Source organism: Rhinopithecus roxellana, chromosome 8 (genome assembly GCF_007565055.1).
Source record: "Rhinopithecus roxellana isolate Shanxi Qingling chromosome 8, ASM756505v1, whole genome shotgun sequence".
Taxonomy (NCBI): Eukaryota; Metazoa; Chordata; class Mammalia; order Primates; family Cercopithecidae; genus Rhinopithecus; species Rhinopithecus roxellana.
This window is the reverse complement of record NC_044556.1, coordinates 14,503,545-14,521,904: the sequence shown is the minus strand read 5'-3', so window position 1 is coordinate 14,521,904 and position 18,360 is coordinate 14,503,545. Positions and strand designations below refer to the sequence as shown.

Sequence of the window (18,360 nt, the reverse complement as noted above, 5' to 3'; positions counted from 1 at the left end):
TTATGCAGAAATGGCCTTAGCTGGGAAACAGCAGAGTGGGTGTCAACTTGCACCTTTTTTTTTTTTTTTTTGAGACAAGGTCTTGCTCAGTTGCCCAGGCTAGAGTGCGGTGGCATGATCTCAGCTCACTACAGCCTCGACCTCCTAGACTTAGGCAATCCTCCCAGCTCTCAGCTTCCTGAGAAGCTGGGACTACAGGTGTGCACCACCAGACCCGGCTAATTTTTTAATTTTTTTGTAGGGATGGGGCCTTGCTGTATTGCCCAGGCTGGTCTCTAACTCCTGGGCTAGCCGGGCATAGTGGCTCATCCTATAATCCCAGCACTTTGGGAGGCTGAGGCGGTTGGATCACGAGATCAGGACAACAGAGTGAGATTTCTGTCTCAGAAACAAAACAAAAAACAAACTCCTGGGCTCAAGCAATCCTCCCGCCTGCCTTGGCTTCCCAAAGTGCTGCGGTTACAGTTGTGAGCCACTGTGCCCAGCCATGCCTGTACCTTATCAGCAAAGGCCAGTAGTGGGCTTGGCTGAGGGGGCATGGAAACTGCTGAGCTCACAGGAAGATGGGGAAACGTCAGCCAGGATCGCCCCCATCGTAGGGCCAAGCCCTTGCATTCCCTTTCTCTCCCACTGATACCGTGGGAGGCCAACAGTCCTTGTGTTTATAGAAGGGATAACCTCAGGATGAATTCTTCAAGGTCGTTGAACGGAGCAGCAGCTGGGAGCTTTCTTCTTTTTCTTTTTTTTTTTTTTTTGAGATGGAGTCTTGCTCTGTTGCCCAGGCTGGAATGCAGTGGCGTGATCTCAGCCCACTGGAACCTCTGCCTCCTGGGTTCAAGTGATCCTCCTGCCTCAGCCTCCCAAGTAGCTAGGATTACAGGTGCCCACCACCATGCCCAGCAAATTTTTGTATTTTTAATAGAAAGGAGTTTCTCCATATTGGCCAGTCTGGTCTCGAACTCCTGACCTCAGGTGATCCAGCTGCCTCAGCCTCCCAAAGTGCTGGGATTATAGTGTGAGTCACCGTGCCTGGCCAATTTTTGTATTCTTTGTAGAGGTGAGGTCTTACTGTGTTGCCCAGGCTGGTCTCACACTTCTGGGCCCAAGCGATCTTCCCACCTTGGCCTCCCAAAGTGCTGGGATGACAGGCACGAGCCACCATGCCTGGCCTGCTGTGAGCTCTTGACTTTTTGAGAGGCACAATATCCTCTCAATTCTGGGCCCTGTGAGATTTTCCCCCTTTGCAAAGAGGTAACTTTCCCCAGGTTCTGGGGAACGCTGGTGTTGTCAGAGCTAGACTTTAATCCGGGCCAGTGTGAGAACGTGCATGTTCAGTGAGTGTAGTGCTGCTGTTAAAACCTGACTCGTCGGCGGTGGTGGCTCAAACGCCTGTAATCCCAGCACTCTGGGAGGCTGAGGCGGGCAGATCACGAGGTCAGGAGATCGAGACCATTCTGGCTAACACAGTGAACCCTGTCTCTACTAAAAACACAAAAAATTAGCCAGGCATGGCGGTGGGCGCCTGTAGTCCCAGCTGCTGGGGAGGCTGAGGCAGGAGAATCACTTGAACCCAGGAGGTGGAGGTTGCGGTGAGCAACAAGATCGTGCCATTGCACTTTAGCCTGGGCAACGAGAGCAAAAACTCTGTCAAAAAAAAAAAAAAGCCAGGCACAGTGGCTCATGATGGCTCACATCGCAGCACTTTGGGAGACCAAGGTGGGCGGATCACGAGGTCAGGAGATCAAGACCATCCTGGCTAACATGGTGAAACCCCATCTCCACTAAAAATACAAAAAATTAGTTGGGTGTGGTGGCGAGTGCCCGTAGTCCCAGCTACTCGGGAGGCTGAGGCAGGAGAATGGCATGAATCACTGGGAGGCGGAACTTGCAGTGAGCCGAGATTGCGCCACTGCTCTCCAGCCTGGGCAAGAGAGAGAGACTCCATCTCAAAAAACAAAACAAAACAAAAAAAACAAAAACAGGCAGGGTGCAGTGGCTCATGTCTGTAATCCCAGCACTTTGGGAGGCCAAGGTGGGCAGATCACCTGAGGTCGGGAGTTCGAGACCAGCCTGACCAACATGGAGAAACCCCATCTCTACTAAAAATACAAAATGAGCCAGGTGTGGGCCCATGCCTATAATCCCAGCTACTCGGGAGGCTGAGGCAGGAGAATCGCTTGAACCCGGGAGGCAGATGTTGCAGTGAGCTGAGATCATGCCATTGCACTCCAGCCTGGGCAACAAGAGTGAGACTCCATCTCAACAACAACAACAACAACAACAACAAACAAAAAACACAATATTAGCCAGGCGTGGTGGCAGATGCCTGTAATCACAGCTACTTGGGAGGCTGAGGCAGGAGAACTGCTTGAACCCAGGAGACAGAGGTTGCAGTGATCCGAGATGGTGTCACTGCACTCCAGCCTGGGCAACAGGGCAAGACCCTGTCTCCAAAGAAGGAAGGGAGGGGAAGGGACGGGAAGAAGGAAGGGAAGGGAAGGGAAGAGGAAGGAAAGAAACGAGGCACAGAGAGGTAAAGTGACTTGCCTGAAGCCACACAGCTGAGAAGTAGCAAGCTAGGGACGGAGCTTAGGTAGTCTGGCTGCAGAGTATGAGGTCATGCCCATGATTCCAGACTTGGGGTCACCCGGGGGATGGCACTGCCTGCCTCAGTCTCCCTGGAAGTTGGGGTGCAGGGGAGGGGTGCACAGGTACAGAGGGAAGACGGAGATGCTGGGGTCACCCGGTGGATGGCACTCCCTGCCTCGGTCTTCCTGTAAGTTGGGGCGCAGGAGAGGGGTTCCCAGGTATGGAGGGAAGGCAGAAATGCTGGAGTCCCCCGGGGATCCATTCACCGCCTCCGTCTCCCTGGAAGTTCGGGTGCAGGAGAGGGGTGCCCAGGTATCTCCCGGAGGGAAGGCAGCGATGCTGGGGTCACCTAGGGGATGGCGCTCCCTGCCTCCGTCTCCCTGGAAGTTGGGGTGTAGGGGAGGGGTGCCCAGGTATGGAGGAAAGGCAGCGATGCTGGGGTCACCTAGGGGATGGCGCTCCCTGCCTCCGTCTCCCTGGAAGTTGGGGTGTAGGGGAGGGGTGCCCAGATATGGAGGGAAGGCAGCGATGCTGGGGTCACCTAGGGGATGGCACTCCCTGCCTCAGTCTCCCTAGAAGTTGGGGTGTAGGGGAGGGGTACCCAGGTATGGAGGGAAGGCAGCGATGCTGGGGTCACCTAGGGGATGGCGCTCCCTGCCTCAGTCTCCCTGGAAGTTGGGGTGTAGGGGAGGGGTGCCCAGGTATGGAGGGAAGGCAGAGATGCTGATGCTGTTGCCTCTCCTAGGTCCTGGCGGACACCAAGGAGCTTGTGTCGTCCAAGGTGTCAGGGGCCCGAGAGATGGTGTCTAGCGCCAAGGACACGGTGGCCACACGAGTATCGGAGGCCGTGGACGCGACCCGCGGTGCTGTACAGAGCGGCGTGGACAAGACGAAGTCTGTCGTGACTGGCGGGGTCCAGTCCGTCATGGGTTCCCGCGTGGGCCAGATGGTGCTGAGTGGGGTCGACACGGTGCTGGGGAAGTCGGAGGAGTGGGTGGACAACCACCTGCCCCTTACGGACGCCGAGCTGGGTGAGTGTGGCCAGCCGGCTGCTCTGAGACCCCTCCCCGGGCCCCCTAACTGGAAGCCGCTGTCGGCTTCCTAGGGTCTGTCCCTCACTGCCACCTCATCCCTGCCACCTCTCCTCAGCATCTTGGAATCTCATCACAAATGCAGTCCCCTCTCTGTCCTGCTCACCAGCTCCCACCCTCACCCTCCACAGTCTCCTCCCCACAGCAGCCACCAGAGGGCGTCTGTGAGCATCTGAATCATAGCCCATTCCTCCTCTGCCCACATCCCTCCTCTGCCCACATCCCTCCTCTGCCCACAGCCCTCCATGGACCCCACCTCCCTTGGGGTCAAGGCCCAAGTCCTCGTCACAGCCAGCCCACAAGGTCCTGCACAACCTGCCCTGTCCTCTCCCCGCCCTCCTCCTCTTCCCCCTTCGCTCACTCCGTTCCTGCATAAATATGTGACTAAACTTGAGATCTCACTGAACCCTGGTGTTCCTGCCAGGCCAGACATCCCGCTCCAGTCACCTCGGTCATAGATTTACACTCCCTGCACTGTTTATTTGATATTCTTCTTTATTTATTATTTATTTATTTAGAGACAGAGCCTCGTTCTGTCACCTAGGCTGGAGTGCAATGGCGTGATCTTTGCAAAGGTTGCTCACTGCAACCTCTGCCTCCCGGGTTCAAGCGAGTTTCCTGCCTCATCCTCCTGAGTAGCAGGGATTACAGGTGCCCGCCACCACACTTGGCTAATTTTTTGTATTTTTATTTTTTTTTAATTTATTTTTATTTTATTTTATTTTTATTTTTTTATTTCATTTTTTTTGAGATGGAGTCTCTCTCTGTTGCCCAGGCTGAAGTGCAGTGACGCACTCTCGGCTCACTGTGAGCTCCGCCTCCTGGGTTCACGCCATTCTCCTGCCTCAGCCTCCCAAGTAGCTGGGACTACAGGCGCCCGCCACCATGCCCAGCTAATTTTTTGTATTTTTAGTAGAGACGGGAGACAGGGTTTCACCGTGTTAGCCAGGATGGTCTCAATCTCCTGACCTCGTGATCTGCCCGTGTTAGCCTCCCAAAGTGTTGGGATTACTGGCGTGAGCCACCGTGCCTGGCTAATTTTTTGTATTTTTAGTAGAGATGGGATTTCACTATGTTGGCCAGGCTGGTCTCGAACTCCTGACCTTGTGATCCACCCACCTCGGCCTTCCAAAGTGCTGGGATTACAGGCATGAGCCACTGTACCCAACCCCTTTTTGTTTGTTTTAGAGATAGAGTCTCACTCTGTTGCCCAGTCTGGAGTGCAATGGTGCGATCATAGCTCAATGCAGCCTCAAACTCCTGGGTTCAGGCGAGCCTCCCACCTCAGCCTCCCGAGTAGCTGGGACTACAAGCACACAACATCATGCCCAACTAATTTTTGTTTATTTAATTTTTTGTAAAGACGGGGCCTCCCTCTGTCATCCCGGCTGATCTAGAACTCCTCAGCTGGAGTGATCCTACTGCCTTAGCACCCCAAAGTGCCAGGATTGGGATTTTTCCAAATAAGAAGCTTAGGATATAGGCAGGGCGCGGTGGCTCACGCCTGTAATCCCAGCACTTTGGTGGGCCAAGGTGGGCAGATCACTTGAAGTCAAGAGTTTGAGACCAGCCTGGCCAACATGGTGAAACCCAGTCTCTACTAAAAATACAAAAATTAGCCAGGCACGGTGGCGGGCATCTGTAATCCCAGCTACTCAGTAGGCAGAGGTTGCAGGGAGCCGAGATTGGGCCACTGCACTCCAGCCTGGGCGGCACAGTGAGACTCTGTCTCAAAAAAAAAAAAAAAAAAAAAAAAGCGTGGGTACAGAAGGATTAAATAAATACATGCAGCCAGGCGCAGTGGCTCACAGCTGTAATCCCAGTACTTTGGGAGTGGGAGGCTGAGGCAGGCGGATCACCTGAGGTCCGGAGTTCGAGACCAGCCTGACCAACATAGAGAAACCCCATCTCTACTAAAAATACAAAATTAGTTGGGCGTGGTGGCGCATGCCTGTAATCCCAGCTAACTCAGGAGGCTGAGGCAAGAGAATCGCTTGAACCCGGGAGGCAGAGCTTGTGGTGAGCCGAGACTGTGCCACTGCACTCCAGCCTGGGCAGCAAAAGCAAAACTCCGTCTCAAAAAAAGAAATAAAGGCCGGGCGTGGTGACTCATGCCTGTAATCCCAGCACTTTCAGAGGCTGAAGCAGCTGGATCACGAGGTCAGGAGTTCAAGACTAGCCTGGCCAACATGGTGAAACCCTGTCTCTACTAAAAATACAAAAACTAGCCAAGCATGGTGGCGTGTGCCTGTAATCCCAGCCACTCAGGAGGCTGAGGCAGGAGAATCACTTGAACCCGGGAGGCGGAGGTTGCAGTGAGCCGAGATCATGCCACTGCACTCCAGCCTGGGCAACAGAGCGAGACTCTGTCTCAAAAATAAATAAATAAATACATGCATACATATGTATGAACCTACGAACATGGGATGAGGCCGGGCACGGTGGCTCATACCTGTCATCCCAGCACTTTGGAAGCTGAGGTGGGAGGATCAGTTAAGCCCAGGAGTTCCTGACCAGCCTGGACAACATAGTGAGACCCTGTCTCTACAAAAAATGTAAAAATTACCTGGGTGTGCTAGTGCACGCCTGTAGTCCCAGTTGCTATTTGAGAGCCTAAGGATCACTTGAGCCTGGGAGTTCAAGGCTACAGTGAGCTATGAGCGCATCGCTGCACTCCAGCCTGGGCAACAGAGCAAGACTGTACTTCAAAAAATAAAAACCAACAAAACAAACAGATCTAAACATAGAAAAGGTACAGGAAGCCAGGTGCAATGGCTCACACCTGTAAACCTAGCACTTTGGGAGGTGGAGGTGAACAGATTACTTGAGTCCAGGAGTTCAAGACCAGCCTGGGCAACATAGTGAGACCCCATTTCTACAAAAAATACAAAAATTAGCCGGGTGTCTTGCCGTAGTCCCAGCTTCATGCAGTCCCAGCTACTCGGGAGGCCAAGGTTGGAGGATAACTTGAAGCTGGGCGGTTGAGCCTGCAGTAAGCTGAGATCATGCCACTGCACTCTAGCCTGGGCAAAAGATCAAGACCCTGCCTAAAAAAAAAGAAGAAAAGGTATAGGAAAAAGGCCGGGAGCAGTGGCTCACGCCTGTAATCCCAGCACTTTGGGAGGCCGAGGCGGGTGGATCACGAGGTCAGGAGATCAAGACCATCCTGGCGAACATGGTGAAACCCCGTCTCCACTAAAAATACAAAAAAATTAGCCAGGTGTAGTCCCAGCTACACGAGACGCTGAGGCAGGAGAATGGCATGAACCCAGGAGGCGGAGCTTGCGATGAGCTGAGATCCCGCCACTGCACTCCAGTCTGGGTGACAGAGTGAGACTCCGTCTCAAAAAAAAAAAAAGTACATTAAAAATATGGTACATATGGTATTATAATCTTATGGGACCACTGTAGTATATGAGGTCCGTTGTTGGCTGAAATGTCATTAATTCTCTTTTTTTTTTTTTGAGATGACGTCTCACTCTCACCCAGGCTGGAGTGCAGTGGTGTGATCTCGGCTCACTGCAGCCTCCACCTCCCGGGTTCAAATGATTCTCCTGCCTCAGCCTCCCAAGTAGCTGGGATTACAGGCTAGTGCCATCAAGCCTGGCTAATTTGTGTATTTTTAGTAGAGATGGGGTTGTTCCATGTTGGCCAGGCTAGTCTTGAACTCCTGGCCTCAAATGATCTGCCCGCCTTGGCCTCCCAAAGTGCTGGGATTACAGGCATGAACTACTGCGCCCAGCCGACACTGTTATAATCTTATGGGACCTCTATAGTGTATGCGATCCATTGCAGGCTGGAATGCTGTTGTTTCTGCATAACGAACATGCAGGGCTATATTCACAGGTTGACCAAGGCAGGTCTGGCCTGCGGGCCATCGTTAGACCCTCCTGCTAGTCTAAGGTCTCTGATTCTTGTGAGGTTTGATTTCCCTCATCCCCATTTTGCAGATAGGGAAAACCAAGGCAGAATCCTTTGCTCCCAGGCCTTCGAGGTTTATAAGTAGAACTGGGCCGGGCGCAGTGGCTCAAGCCTCTAATCCCAGCACTTTGGGAGGCCGAGACGGGTGGATCACGAGGTCAGGATCCGCCCTGGCTAACACGGTGAAACCCCGTCTCTACTAAAAATACAAAAAAAATTAGCCGGGCGTGGTGGTGGGCACCTGTAATCCCAGTTACTCGGGAGGCTGAAGCAGGAGAATCACTTGAACCTGGGAGGCAGAGGTTGCAGTGAGCTGAGATCACACCACCGCACTCCCACCTGGGTGAGAGAGCGAAACTCCGTCTCTAAATAAATAAATAAACGGGACAGTGTGATTCCTGGGACCGTCTGCATGGGACGAGCCCAGCTGTGTGTTCTGGTCTTCACAGAGACCCTTCTCCTTTTCCTCGCAGCCCGCATCGCCACATCCCTGGATGGCTTTGACGTCGCGTCCATGCAGCAGCAGCGGCAGGAGCAGAGCTACTTCGTGCGTCTGGGCTCCCTGTCGGAGAGGCTGCGGCAGCGCGCCTATGAGCACTCGCTGGGCAAGCTTCGAGCCACCAAGCAGAGGGCACAGGAGGCTCTGCTGCAGCTGTCGCAGGCCCTAAGCCTGGTGAGGTTCCAGGGGGTCGGGGCTCTGAGCCAGCAGCCTTCACCACACTGCAGACGCCCACCCAGAGCTCAGTGACTTACCCCTCTGTAGTCTGATGGGGCCATTCCCGCTTGCTCCTGGCACTGTCTCTGGTTGTGCACTCATTTGTTCAGGCTGCTGCCACAAACCACACTGTCTGGGGCCTGGCACAGCGGCTCACACCTCTTTGTGTGAGTCCCTCAAGTGCTTTGGGAGCCCAAGGCAGGAGGATCGCGTGAGTCCAGGGGTTTGAGACACTCCTGGGCAATACAGCAAGACCCCACTTCTACAAAAAATAATTTAAAACAATTAGCCAGGTGTGGTGGTGCATGCCTGTAATCCCAGCTACTTGGGAGGCTGAGGCAGGAGAATCGCTTGAGCCCAGATGTTGGAGGCTGCAGCGAGCTATGATTGTACCACTGCACTCCAGCCTAATCAACAGAGCAAGACCCCATCTCAAAAAAAAAAAAAAAAATCGCAGTCAGGTGCGGTGGTTCATTCCTGTAATCCCAGCACTTTGGGAGGCCAAGGCGGGTGGATCACGAGGTTAGGAGTCCAAGACCAGTCTGGCCAACATGGTGAAACCCTATCTCTACTAAAAATACAAAAATTAGCCAGACACAATGGCAGGCGCCTGTAATCCCAGCTACTCGGGAGGCTGAGGCAGGAAAATCACTTGAACCCGGGCGGCAGAGATTGCAGTGAGCCGAGATCATGTCACTGCTCTCCAGCCTTGGCGACAGAGTGAGAGTCCATCTCAAAAAAAAAAAAAAAAAAAAATCGCACTCTCTGGGAAATGTAAACAACAGATATTTATTTTCTCACATTTCTGGAGGCTGGAAGTCCAAGATGAGCGTGTCCTTTTGGGGCCTCTCTCCTTGACTTGTAGACAGCCATCTTCTCTCCGTGTCTTCATGTGGTCGTCCCTTCCCTCTGTGTATGTCTGTGTCCTAATCTCTTTTTTTTTTTTTTGAGACGGAGCCTCACTCTCTGTTGCCCAGGCAGGAGTGCAATGGTGCGATCTCAGCTCATTGCAACCTCTACTTCCCGAGTTCAAGTGATTCTTGGGCCTCCACCTCCCGAGTAGCCGGAATCACAGGCACTTGCCACCACGCCTGACTAATTTTTGTATTTTTAGTAGAGACAGGGTTTCACTATGTTGGCCGGGCTGGTCTTGAACTCCTGACCTCAAATGATCTGCCCGCCTCGGCCTCCCAAAGTGCTGGGATTACAGGCATGAGCCACTGTGCCCAGCTCTAATCTCCTAATTTAAGGAGCCCAACCCTTTATGGATTGGAGCCCACTAATGGATAGCTTCATTTACCTTTAATTACCTTTTTTTTTTTTTTTTTTTTAGAGACAGGGTCTCACTGTGTTTCCCAGGCTGGAGTGCATGATCATGGCTCACTGCAGCCTCTAAGGTTCACCCATCTTGGAGCATATGTCTGCCATCATTCCTCTTTATTTATTTTTCTTTTCTCTTAAACTTCATGTAATATATAAAAATGAGGTCTCACTGTATTGCCCAGGCTGTTCTGGAGCTCCTGAGCTTGTGATCCTCCCGCCTTGCCCTCCCAAAGCACTGGGATTGCAGAAGTGAGCCTGCTTTCTTCCTTTGGAAGGCTGAATCATATTTCATTACAAGCACTTTTTTTTTTGAGACTGAAGTGAGCCTGCTTTCTTCCTTTGGAAGGCTGAATCATATTTCATTACAAGCACTTTTTTTTTTGAGACTGAGTGTGGCTCTGTCACCCAGGGTGGAGTGGAGTGGAGTGGCGCAATCTCGGCTCACTGCACCCTCCGCCACCCAGGTTCAAGCGATTCTCGTGCGCCAGCCTCCCAAATAACGGATTATAGATGCGCACCACCACGCCTGGCTAATTTTTGTACTTTTAGTAGAGACGGGGTTTCACCATGTTGGTCAGGCTGGTCTCCAACTCTTGAGCCCAGGTGATCCACTCACCTCGACCTCCCAAGGTGCTGGGATTACAAGCGTGAGCCAGCGTGGCTGGCCTACAAGCACTTTGTTTTTTTTTTTTTTTTTTTTTTTTGAGATGGAGTCTCGCTCTGTCGCCCAGGCTGGAGTGCAGTGGCGCTATCTCCACGCACTGCAAGCTCCGCCTCCCGGGTTCACGCCATTCTCCTGCCTCAGCCTCCCGTGTAGCTGGGACTACAGGCGCCCGCCACCGCGCCCGGCTAATTTTTTTGTATTTTTAGTAGAGGCGGGGTTTCACCGTGTTAGCCAGGATGGTCTCGATCTCTTGACCTCGTGATCTGCCCGTCTCGGCCTCCCAAAATCCTGGGATTACAGGCGTGAGCCACCGCGCCCGGCCTACAAACACTTGTTAAACCTTGGCTAGTTCCGTCTGCTCATCTCCCATTGGCCAAAGCCAGCCACGTGTCCAGGCTCCCTCGCAAGCGCAGGAGAAATTGACGCAATGGGAGGAGCTCCAGGGGACGCGCGGCCACTCTTTCCACTGACCACACAGAGCATGAGGGTGTCAGTGATTAAACCAAAGGCCCCAGAGCTCACCGTAGCCAGGAAACCCTTACTCCCTCCCTTTCTCTTTTCTAGACCATCATGTAAGTCAGATGATGGAAGGATTCCCTGGGTTCCCTCTGGAATCCCGCCTCTCCCAGGGGAGCCTCCTTCCCTCACCTCTCTCTCCCCTGCCCCAGATGGAAACTGTCAAGCAAGGCGTTGATCAGAAGCTGGTGGAAGGCCAGGAGAAGCTGCACCAGATGTGGCTCAGCTGGAACCAGAAGCAGCTCCAGGGCTCTGAGAAGGAGCCGCCCAAGCCAGAGGTACCCATGAGGGACTGGGGGGTGGCCTGGGGTACTTGGAGTCCCAATGCTACTCTCTACACCTCTGCTTCCTGGGCCTACCTGCTTCGAGTGCTTTCCCCAGCCTCACCTGCTTTCAGGAGCTAATGACACCTCCTCCAGGAAGCCTGCCTTGATTTCTCCTCTTGGGCCTGCATGGGTATGGCATTTTTTTTTTTTTTTTTTTTTTTTAGAGTGTTGCTCTGTCGCCCAGGCTGGAGTACAATGGCATGATCTTGGCTCACCTCCTGGGTTCAAGTGATTCTCCTGCCTCAGCCTCCCTCGTAGCTGGGATTATAGGAGTTTACCATCACACCTGGCTAATTTTTTATGTATTTTTAGTAGAGACAGGGTTTCACCATGTTGTCCAGACTGGTCTTGAACTCCTGACCTCAAGTGATCTCCCCTCCCCGGCCTCCCAAAGTGCTGGGATTACAAGTGTGAGCCACCGAGCCTGGCCCCTAGTAGCAACTTCTGACTAGTATTCTCCGGCCCCCTCCACTCTATCTCAAGCCTTGGCCTCTTGTGTTCTCTAATGGATCTCGCTGCCTGTCCCACCACCCACTTAAGCTCCCCAGGGGCAAAGGAAGGTTGCAGTGAGCCGAGATCGCGCCACTGCACTCCAGCCTGCACAACAGAGGGAGATTCTGTCTCAAAAAAGCGAAAATGTCCTGAAATTAGATGAAGGTAGTATGTGCACAACCTTGTGAATATACTAAAAACCACTGAATTGTACACTTCAAAGGGTGGGTTTTTTTTTTTCTGAGACAGAGTCTCCCTCTGTCGCCCAGGCGGGAGTGCAGTGGCCGGATCTCAGCTCACTGGAAGCTCCGCCTCCCGGGTTCACGCCATTCTCCTGCCTCAGCCTCCCGAGTAGCTGGGACTACAGGCGCCCGCCACCTCACCCGGCTAGTTTTTTGTAATTTTTAGTAGAGATGGGGTTTCACCGTGTTAGCCAGGATGGTCTCGATCTCCTGACCTCATGATCCGCCCGTCTCAGCCTCCCAAAGTGCTGGGATTACAGGCTTGAGCCACTGTGCCCGGCCCAAAGGGTGAGTTTTATGGTGTGTGGATTATATATCAATTTTTGAAATATTTGTTTATTTATTTATTTTTGAGACAGGTTCTCACTCTGTTGCCCTGGCCAGAGTGCAGTGATGCCATCACAGGTCACTGTGGCCTCACCGTTGCAGGCTCAGGCAATCCTCTCGCCTCAGCCTCCTGAGTAGCTGGAAATACAGACGCGTGCCACCGTGCCTGGCTGATTTATTTTTTAATTTTTAGTAGAGACAGGGTCTCACTGTGTTGCCCAGGGTGGTCTTGAGCTCCTAGCCTCAAGCAATACTCCCACCTTGGCTTTCCAAAGTACTGGGATTACAGGCATGAGCCACCACGCCTGACCCCAGTTTTTATTTTTATTTTTTTGAGACAGAGTCTCACTCTGTTGCCCAGGCTGGAGTGCAGTGGCGTCATCTCAGCTCACTGCAAGCTCTGCCTCCCAGGTTCACGCCATTCTCTGGCCTCAGCCTCCCGAGTAGCTGGGACTACAGGCACCCACCACCATGCCCGGCTAATTTTTTTCTGTATTTTTAGTAGAGACGGTGTTTCACTGTGTTAGCCAGGATGGTCTCGATCTGCTGACCTCATGATCCACCCGCCCCAGCCTCCCAAAGTGCTGGGATTACAGGCGTGAGCCACCGCGCCCGGCCTATTTGTTTATTTATTTATTGCTCTGTCGCCCAGGCTGGAGTGCAGTGGCACAGTCTCGGCTCACTGCAACCTCTGTCTCCTGAGTTCAAGTGGTTCTCCTGTCTCAGCCTCCCCAGTAGCTGGGATTACAGGCATGCACCACCACGCCTGGCTAATTTTTGTACTTTTTAGTAGACACGGGGTTTGCCATGTTTTCCAGGCTGGTCTCAAACTCCTGATCTCAGGTGATCTGCCCACATCGGCCTCCCAAAGTGCTGGGATTACAGGCGTGAGCCACCGTGCCCGGACCCAGATCAATTTTTAAAAAGCTGAAATGAGATCATATCAAAAGCACATAGTAAAGGCTACAAAAGTGAGATGTATAAAGATATCGTGACTATCTCTATAAATGCAAATTGTTCAGGAGGCAGAACTGCACCACCTGCAGCCTAAAACTGTTTCCTGTTTCCTCCACTGCTACGCACAGCAGCCAGAATGACCTTTCAAATGAGAAAACCAGATCTTATCTCTCTCACGTGGGCACCTTCCCATAATCCCTGGCTCAAGTCCAGAGTCCTCCAGCTGCCAGGGCTCTGGGCAAAACCCTACCTCCCAGTGTGTGCCTTTTTTTTTTTTTTTTTTTTTTTTTTGAGATAGAGTCTCACTCTGTCGCCCAGGCTGGAGTGCAATGTCATAATCTCGGCTCACTGCAACTTCCGCCTCCTGGGTTCAAGCGATTCTCCTGCCTCAGCCTCCCGAGTAGCTGGGACTACAGGCACCTGCCACCACCCCCAGCTAATTGTATTTATTTATTTATTTTTGAGACAGAGTCTCACTCCATCACCCAAGCTGGAGTGCAGTGGTGTGATCTTGACTCACTGCAGCCTCCGTCTCCTGGGTTCAAGCAATTCTCCTGCCTCAGTCTCCCAAGTAGCTGGGACTACAGGCGCCCGCAACCACACCCAGCTAATTTTTTTGTATTTGTAGTAGAGACAGGGTTCTGGCATGTTTGCCAGGCCAGTCTAGAACTCCTAACATCAAGTGATTCGCCCGTCTTGGCCTCCCAAAGTGCTAGGATTACAGACCAGAGCCACTGCACCCGGCCTAATTTTTGTATTTTTAGTAGAGACAGGGTCTCACCATGTTGGCCAGGCTGGTCTCAAATCCTGTCTGTGCTCATCTCACTCCCTGACCAAGGAAATTTTCAAGGACCTGATTTCAACTGTGTTCTCACCCAACAGTTTACAACTTCTGCCTAGAAAGTTCTTCCAGGCTGTCCCAGCCTGGCTTCTACTTTTTATTTTTTAATAGTTTTTTTTTCTTTTTCTTTTTTTTTTTTGAGATGGAGTCTTGCTCTGTCGTCCAGGCTGGAGTGCAGTGGCACGATCTCGGCTCACTGCAAGCTCTGCCTCCCGGGTTCACACCATTCTCCTGCCTCAGCCTCCCTAGTAGCTGGGACTACAGGCGCCCACCACCACGCCCGGCTAATTTTTTTGTATTTTTAATAGAGACAGGGTTTCACCGTGTTAGCCAGGATGGTCTTGATCTCCTGACCTCGTGATCTGCCCGCCTTGGCCTCTCAAAATTTTGGGATTACAGGCGTGAGCCACTGCGCCCAGCCTTTTTTTTTTTTTTTTAAACAGTTTTATTGAGATATCATTTTCATACCATACAACTCATGCATTTAAAGCATACACATCAGCCGGGCGTGGTGGCTCAAGCCTGTAATCCCAGCACTTTGGGAGGCCGAGGCAGGCGGATCATGAGGTCAGGAGATCGAGACCATCCTGGCTAACATGGTGAAATTCCATCTCTACTAAAAATACAAAAAATTAGCCAGGCGTGGTGGCGGGCGCCTGTAGTCCCAGCTACTCAGGAGGCTGAGGCAGGAGAATGGTGTGAACCCGGGAGGCGGAGCTTGCAGTGAGTGGAGATCGCGCCACTGCACTCCAGCCTGGGTGACAGAGCAAGACTCCGTCTCAAAAAAAAAAGCATACACATCACTGGTTCTTAGCATTGCACAACTATCCCTATCTCATCTCATGCCCCTGAAAAGAAACCCTTTTCCCATCAGCAATCACTGCCCCATTTTCTCCTCCTCTGACCACGTATCCCCTCCTGTCTCTGTGGATGGACCTGCCCTGGACATTTCATAGAAATGGAATCCCACCCTGTTTGGCCTTTTGTGTCTGGCTTCTCACGCTGAGCGTGACGTCCTCGGGGCTCATCCACACTGTGGCCTGGGTCAGATCCCTGTGACTTTCCGTGGTTGAGTCACATTCTGTTGTATGGATGGATCACATTCTCTTCACCCATTCATCAACCGAAGGACACTTGAGTTGTTTCTACTTTTTGCCTTCCCCCGGGGTACACGTCTCTGTGTATGGACGTATGTTTCCGTTTCTCTTGTGCATACACCCACAACTAGAATTGCTGAGTCATATGATAATTCTATGGTTTAACATTTTGAGGAACCGCTAGACTGTTTTCCAAAGTAACTGTACCACCAGCAATACCCAAGGCTTCCAGTTTCTCCGCCTCTTGACTGACAGTGGATATCATCTGATACCCTGTGGGGTTTTTGTTTTTTTGGTTTTGTTTTTTTTTTTGAGACGGAGTCTTGCTCTGTCGCCCAGGCTGGAGTGCCATGGCATGATCTTGGCTCACTGCAACCCCTGCCTCCTGGGTTCAAGCAATTCTTCTGCCTCAGCCTCCCGCGTAGCTGGGATTACAGGCACCTGCCACCATGCCTGGGTAATTCTGTATCTTTAGTACACATGGGGGTTTCACCACATTGGTCAGGCTGAACTCCTGACCTCGGGTGATCCACCCGCCTCAGCCTCCCAAAGTGCTGGGATTACAGGCATGAGCCACCATGCCAGGCCTCCTTATGGTTTTGATTTGCATTTCCTTAATGACTTATAATGTCAAACAGCTTTTCATGTGCTCTCCCGATATCTTATTTGGTGATTTGTCTATGCTTTTTAAAAAATTTAGGCCGGGCGCGGTGGCTCAAGCCTGTAATCCCAGCACTTTGGGAGGCCGAGGCGGGTGGATCACGAGGTCAGGAGATCGAGACCCTCCTGGCTAACACGGTGAAACCCCGTCTCTACTAAAAATACAAAAAACTAGCCGGGCGCGGTGGCGGGCGCCTGTAGTCCCAGCTACTCGGAGGCTGAGGCGGGAGAATGGCGGGAACCCGGGAGGCGGAGCTTGCAGTGAGCCGAGATCGCGCCACTGCACTCCAGCCTGGGCGACACAGCGAGACTCCGTCTCAAAAAAAAAAAAAAAAAAAAAAAAAAAAAAAAAATTTGACTAGTGGCCGAATGCAATGGCTCATGCCTGTAAATCCACCATTTTGGGAGACTGAAGTGGACAGATCACTTGGGCCCAGGAGTTTAAGATCTGGGCAACTTAGTGAGATTCTGGCTCTACAGAAAATTTTAAAAATGTAGCTGGGCATGGTAGTGAGTGCCTGTAGTCTCAGCTACTCAGGAGGCTGAAATGAGAGGATAACTTGAGCTCAGGAATTAGAGGCTGCAGTAAGCTATGATCACACCACTGCATTCCAGCCTGGGCGACACAGTGAGATCCTGTTTCCAATTAAAAGAAAAGAGGCTGGGCGCGGTGGCTCATGCCTGTAATCAATCTCAGCACTTTGGGAGGCTGAGGAGAGCAGATCACTTGAGGTAAAAAGTTCAAGACCAGCCTGGCCAACATGGTGAAGCCCCATCTATACTAAAAATACAAAATTTAGCCGGGCGTGGTGTCATGCGCCTGTAGTCCCAGCTGCTTGGGAGGCTGAGGCAAGAGAATCGCTTGAACCCAGGAGGCAGAGGTTGCAGTGAGCCAAAATCATGCCACTGTATTCCAGCCTGGGCAACAAAGCAAGGCTCTTACCTCAAAAAAAAAAAAAAAAAAAAAAAGGGCCAGGCGCGGTGGCTCACGCCTGTAATCCCAGCACTTTGGGAGGCCGAGGCAGGCGGATCACGAGGTCAGGAGATGGAGACCATCCTGGCTAACACGGTGAAACCCCATCTCTACTAAAATACAAAAAATTAGCTGGGTGTGGTGGCGGGCACCTGTAGTCCCAGCTACTCGGGAGGCTGAGGCAGGAGAATGGTGTGAACCTGGGAGGCGGAGCTTTCAGTGAGTGAAAATCGCACCACTGCACTCCAGCCTGAGCGACAGGATGAGACTGTCTCAAAAAAAAAAAAAAAAAAAGTTTCGCCTATGGAAAGGGTTTTCCCCAAGGTTAGTGGTAGAACCCATCTTTCCCTGGCTTCAGCTCCAATTGCCTTTCCTGAAACAAATGGTCCTGATTGGTGTCCCCATCCCCTTCTCAGCAGGTCGAGTCCCGGGCGCTCACCATGTTCCGGGACATTGCCCAGCAACTGCAGGCCACCTGTACCTCCCTGGGGTCCAGCATTCAGGGCCTCCCCACCAATGTGAAGGACCAGGTACAGCAGGCCCGCCGCCAGGTGGAGGACCTCCAGGCTACCTTTTCCAGCATCCACTCCTTCCAGGACCTGTCCAGCAGCATCCTGGCCCAGAGCCGAGAGCGCGTCACCAGCGCCCGCGAGGCTCTGGACCACATGGTGGAATACGTGGCCCAGAATACGCCGGTCACATGGCTCGTGGGACCCTTTGCCCCCGGAATCACTGAGAAAGCCCCAGAGGAGAAGTAGGGGGAGAGGACAGAACTTAGCGGGCCCCATCTCTATGCTGCAGCTCTGCTCCGGAGTCCTCAACCCAGGGCTCATTTCAAACCGATTTTCTAGCCACTCCACCAGCTCTTCTGTGCTGTCTGCTTGGGAAGCTGAGGCTCTCAAAACTGGGGCATCATCCAGCTGACCAATCTCTCAGTCTCTCTGAGCTTGGAAGAAGCCTGTTCTGGGCCTCACCCTATCACTCAGTAGAGAGAGAGGTCCAGAAAAATATTTTTTCAGGAAAGTTCTCCCCCACAGAATTTTTTTTTTCCTTGTTAAAAGTCAGGAATATAGGCCGGGTGCGGTGGCTCACGCCTGTAATCCCAGCACTTTGGGAGGCCGAGGCGGGCAGATCACCTGAGGTCAGGAGTTCAAGACCAGCCAGGCCAACATGGTGAAACCCCGTCTCTACTAAAAATAACAAAAAAATAAAAATGAGCCAGGCGTGGTGGCAGGCGCCTGTAATCCCAGCTACTCGGGAGGCTGAGGCAAGAGAATCGCTTGAACCCGAGAGGCGGAGGTTGCAGTGAGCCAGATCACGCCATTGCACTCCAGCCTGGGGGACAAGAGCGAGACTTAGTCTGAAAGAAAAAAAAAAATCAGGGATATAGTTCATATCCCACTTCTTTGTTTACACCAGTGTCCCTGGATATCAGCCTGTAGCTAATGGACTTGGATTTCTGGTCTAAGTGGGCGTCCTGGGGATGGGGTGGAACACTGAGCTTCTAAGCCTCAATGTGGTGTAGAAAGGTGCTGGGGCCTGTCCGGCAAGCCTTGTTGAAATGCTCTGGCGTTCAGTATCGTCTTAATAAACTTCACCCACAACGGCATACAGGCCGTGTGTGTA

The 18,360-nt window shown here is 52.2% G+C and overlaps 1 protein-coding gene across 3 annotated transcripts in view; it reads left to right on the top strand.

Annotated features, from left to right (window-relative positions):
• The window catches only part of PLIN3 (perilipin 3), a 30,158-nt gene extending 11,798 nt beyond the window's left edge, over positions 1-18,360 (top strand). For all 3 annotated transcript variants that reach the window (XM_010367226.2, XM_010367228.2, XM_010367227.2), the window contains exons 5-8: positions 3,335-3,620; positions 8,075-8,274; positions 10,972-11,097; positions 17,151-18,360. In XM_010367226.2, coding sequence (XP_010365528.1) covers positions 3,335-3,620; positions 8,075-8,274; positions 10,972-11,097; positions 17,151-17,492 — 954 coding nt within the window. In that variant the 3' untranslated portion in view covers positions 17,493-18,360. The remainder of the gene's footprint in view (positions 1-3,334; positions 3,621-8,074; positions 8,275-10,971; positions 11,098-17,150) is intronic.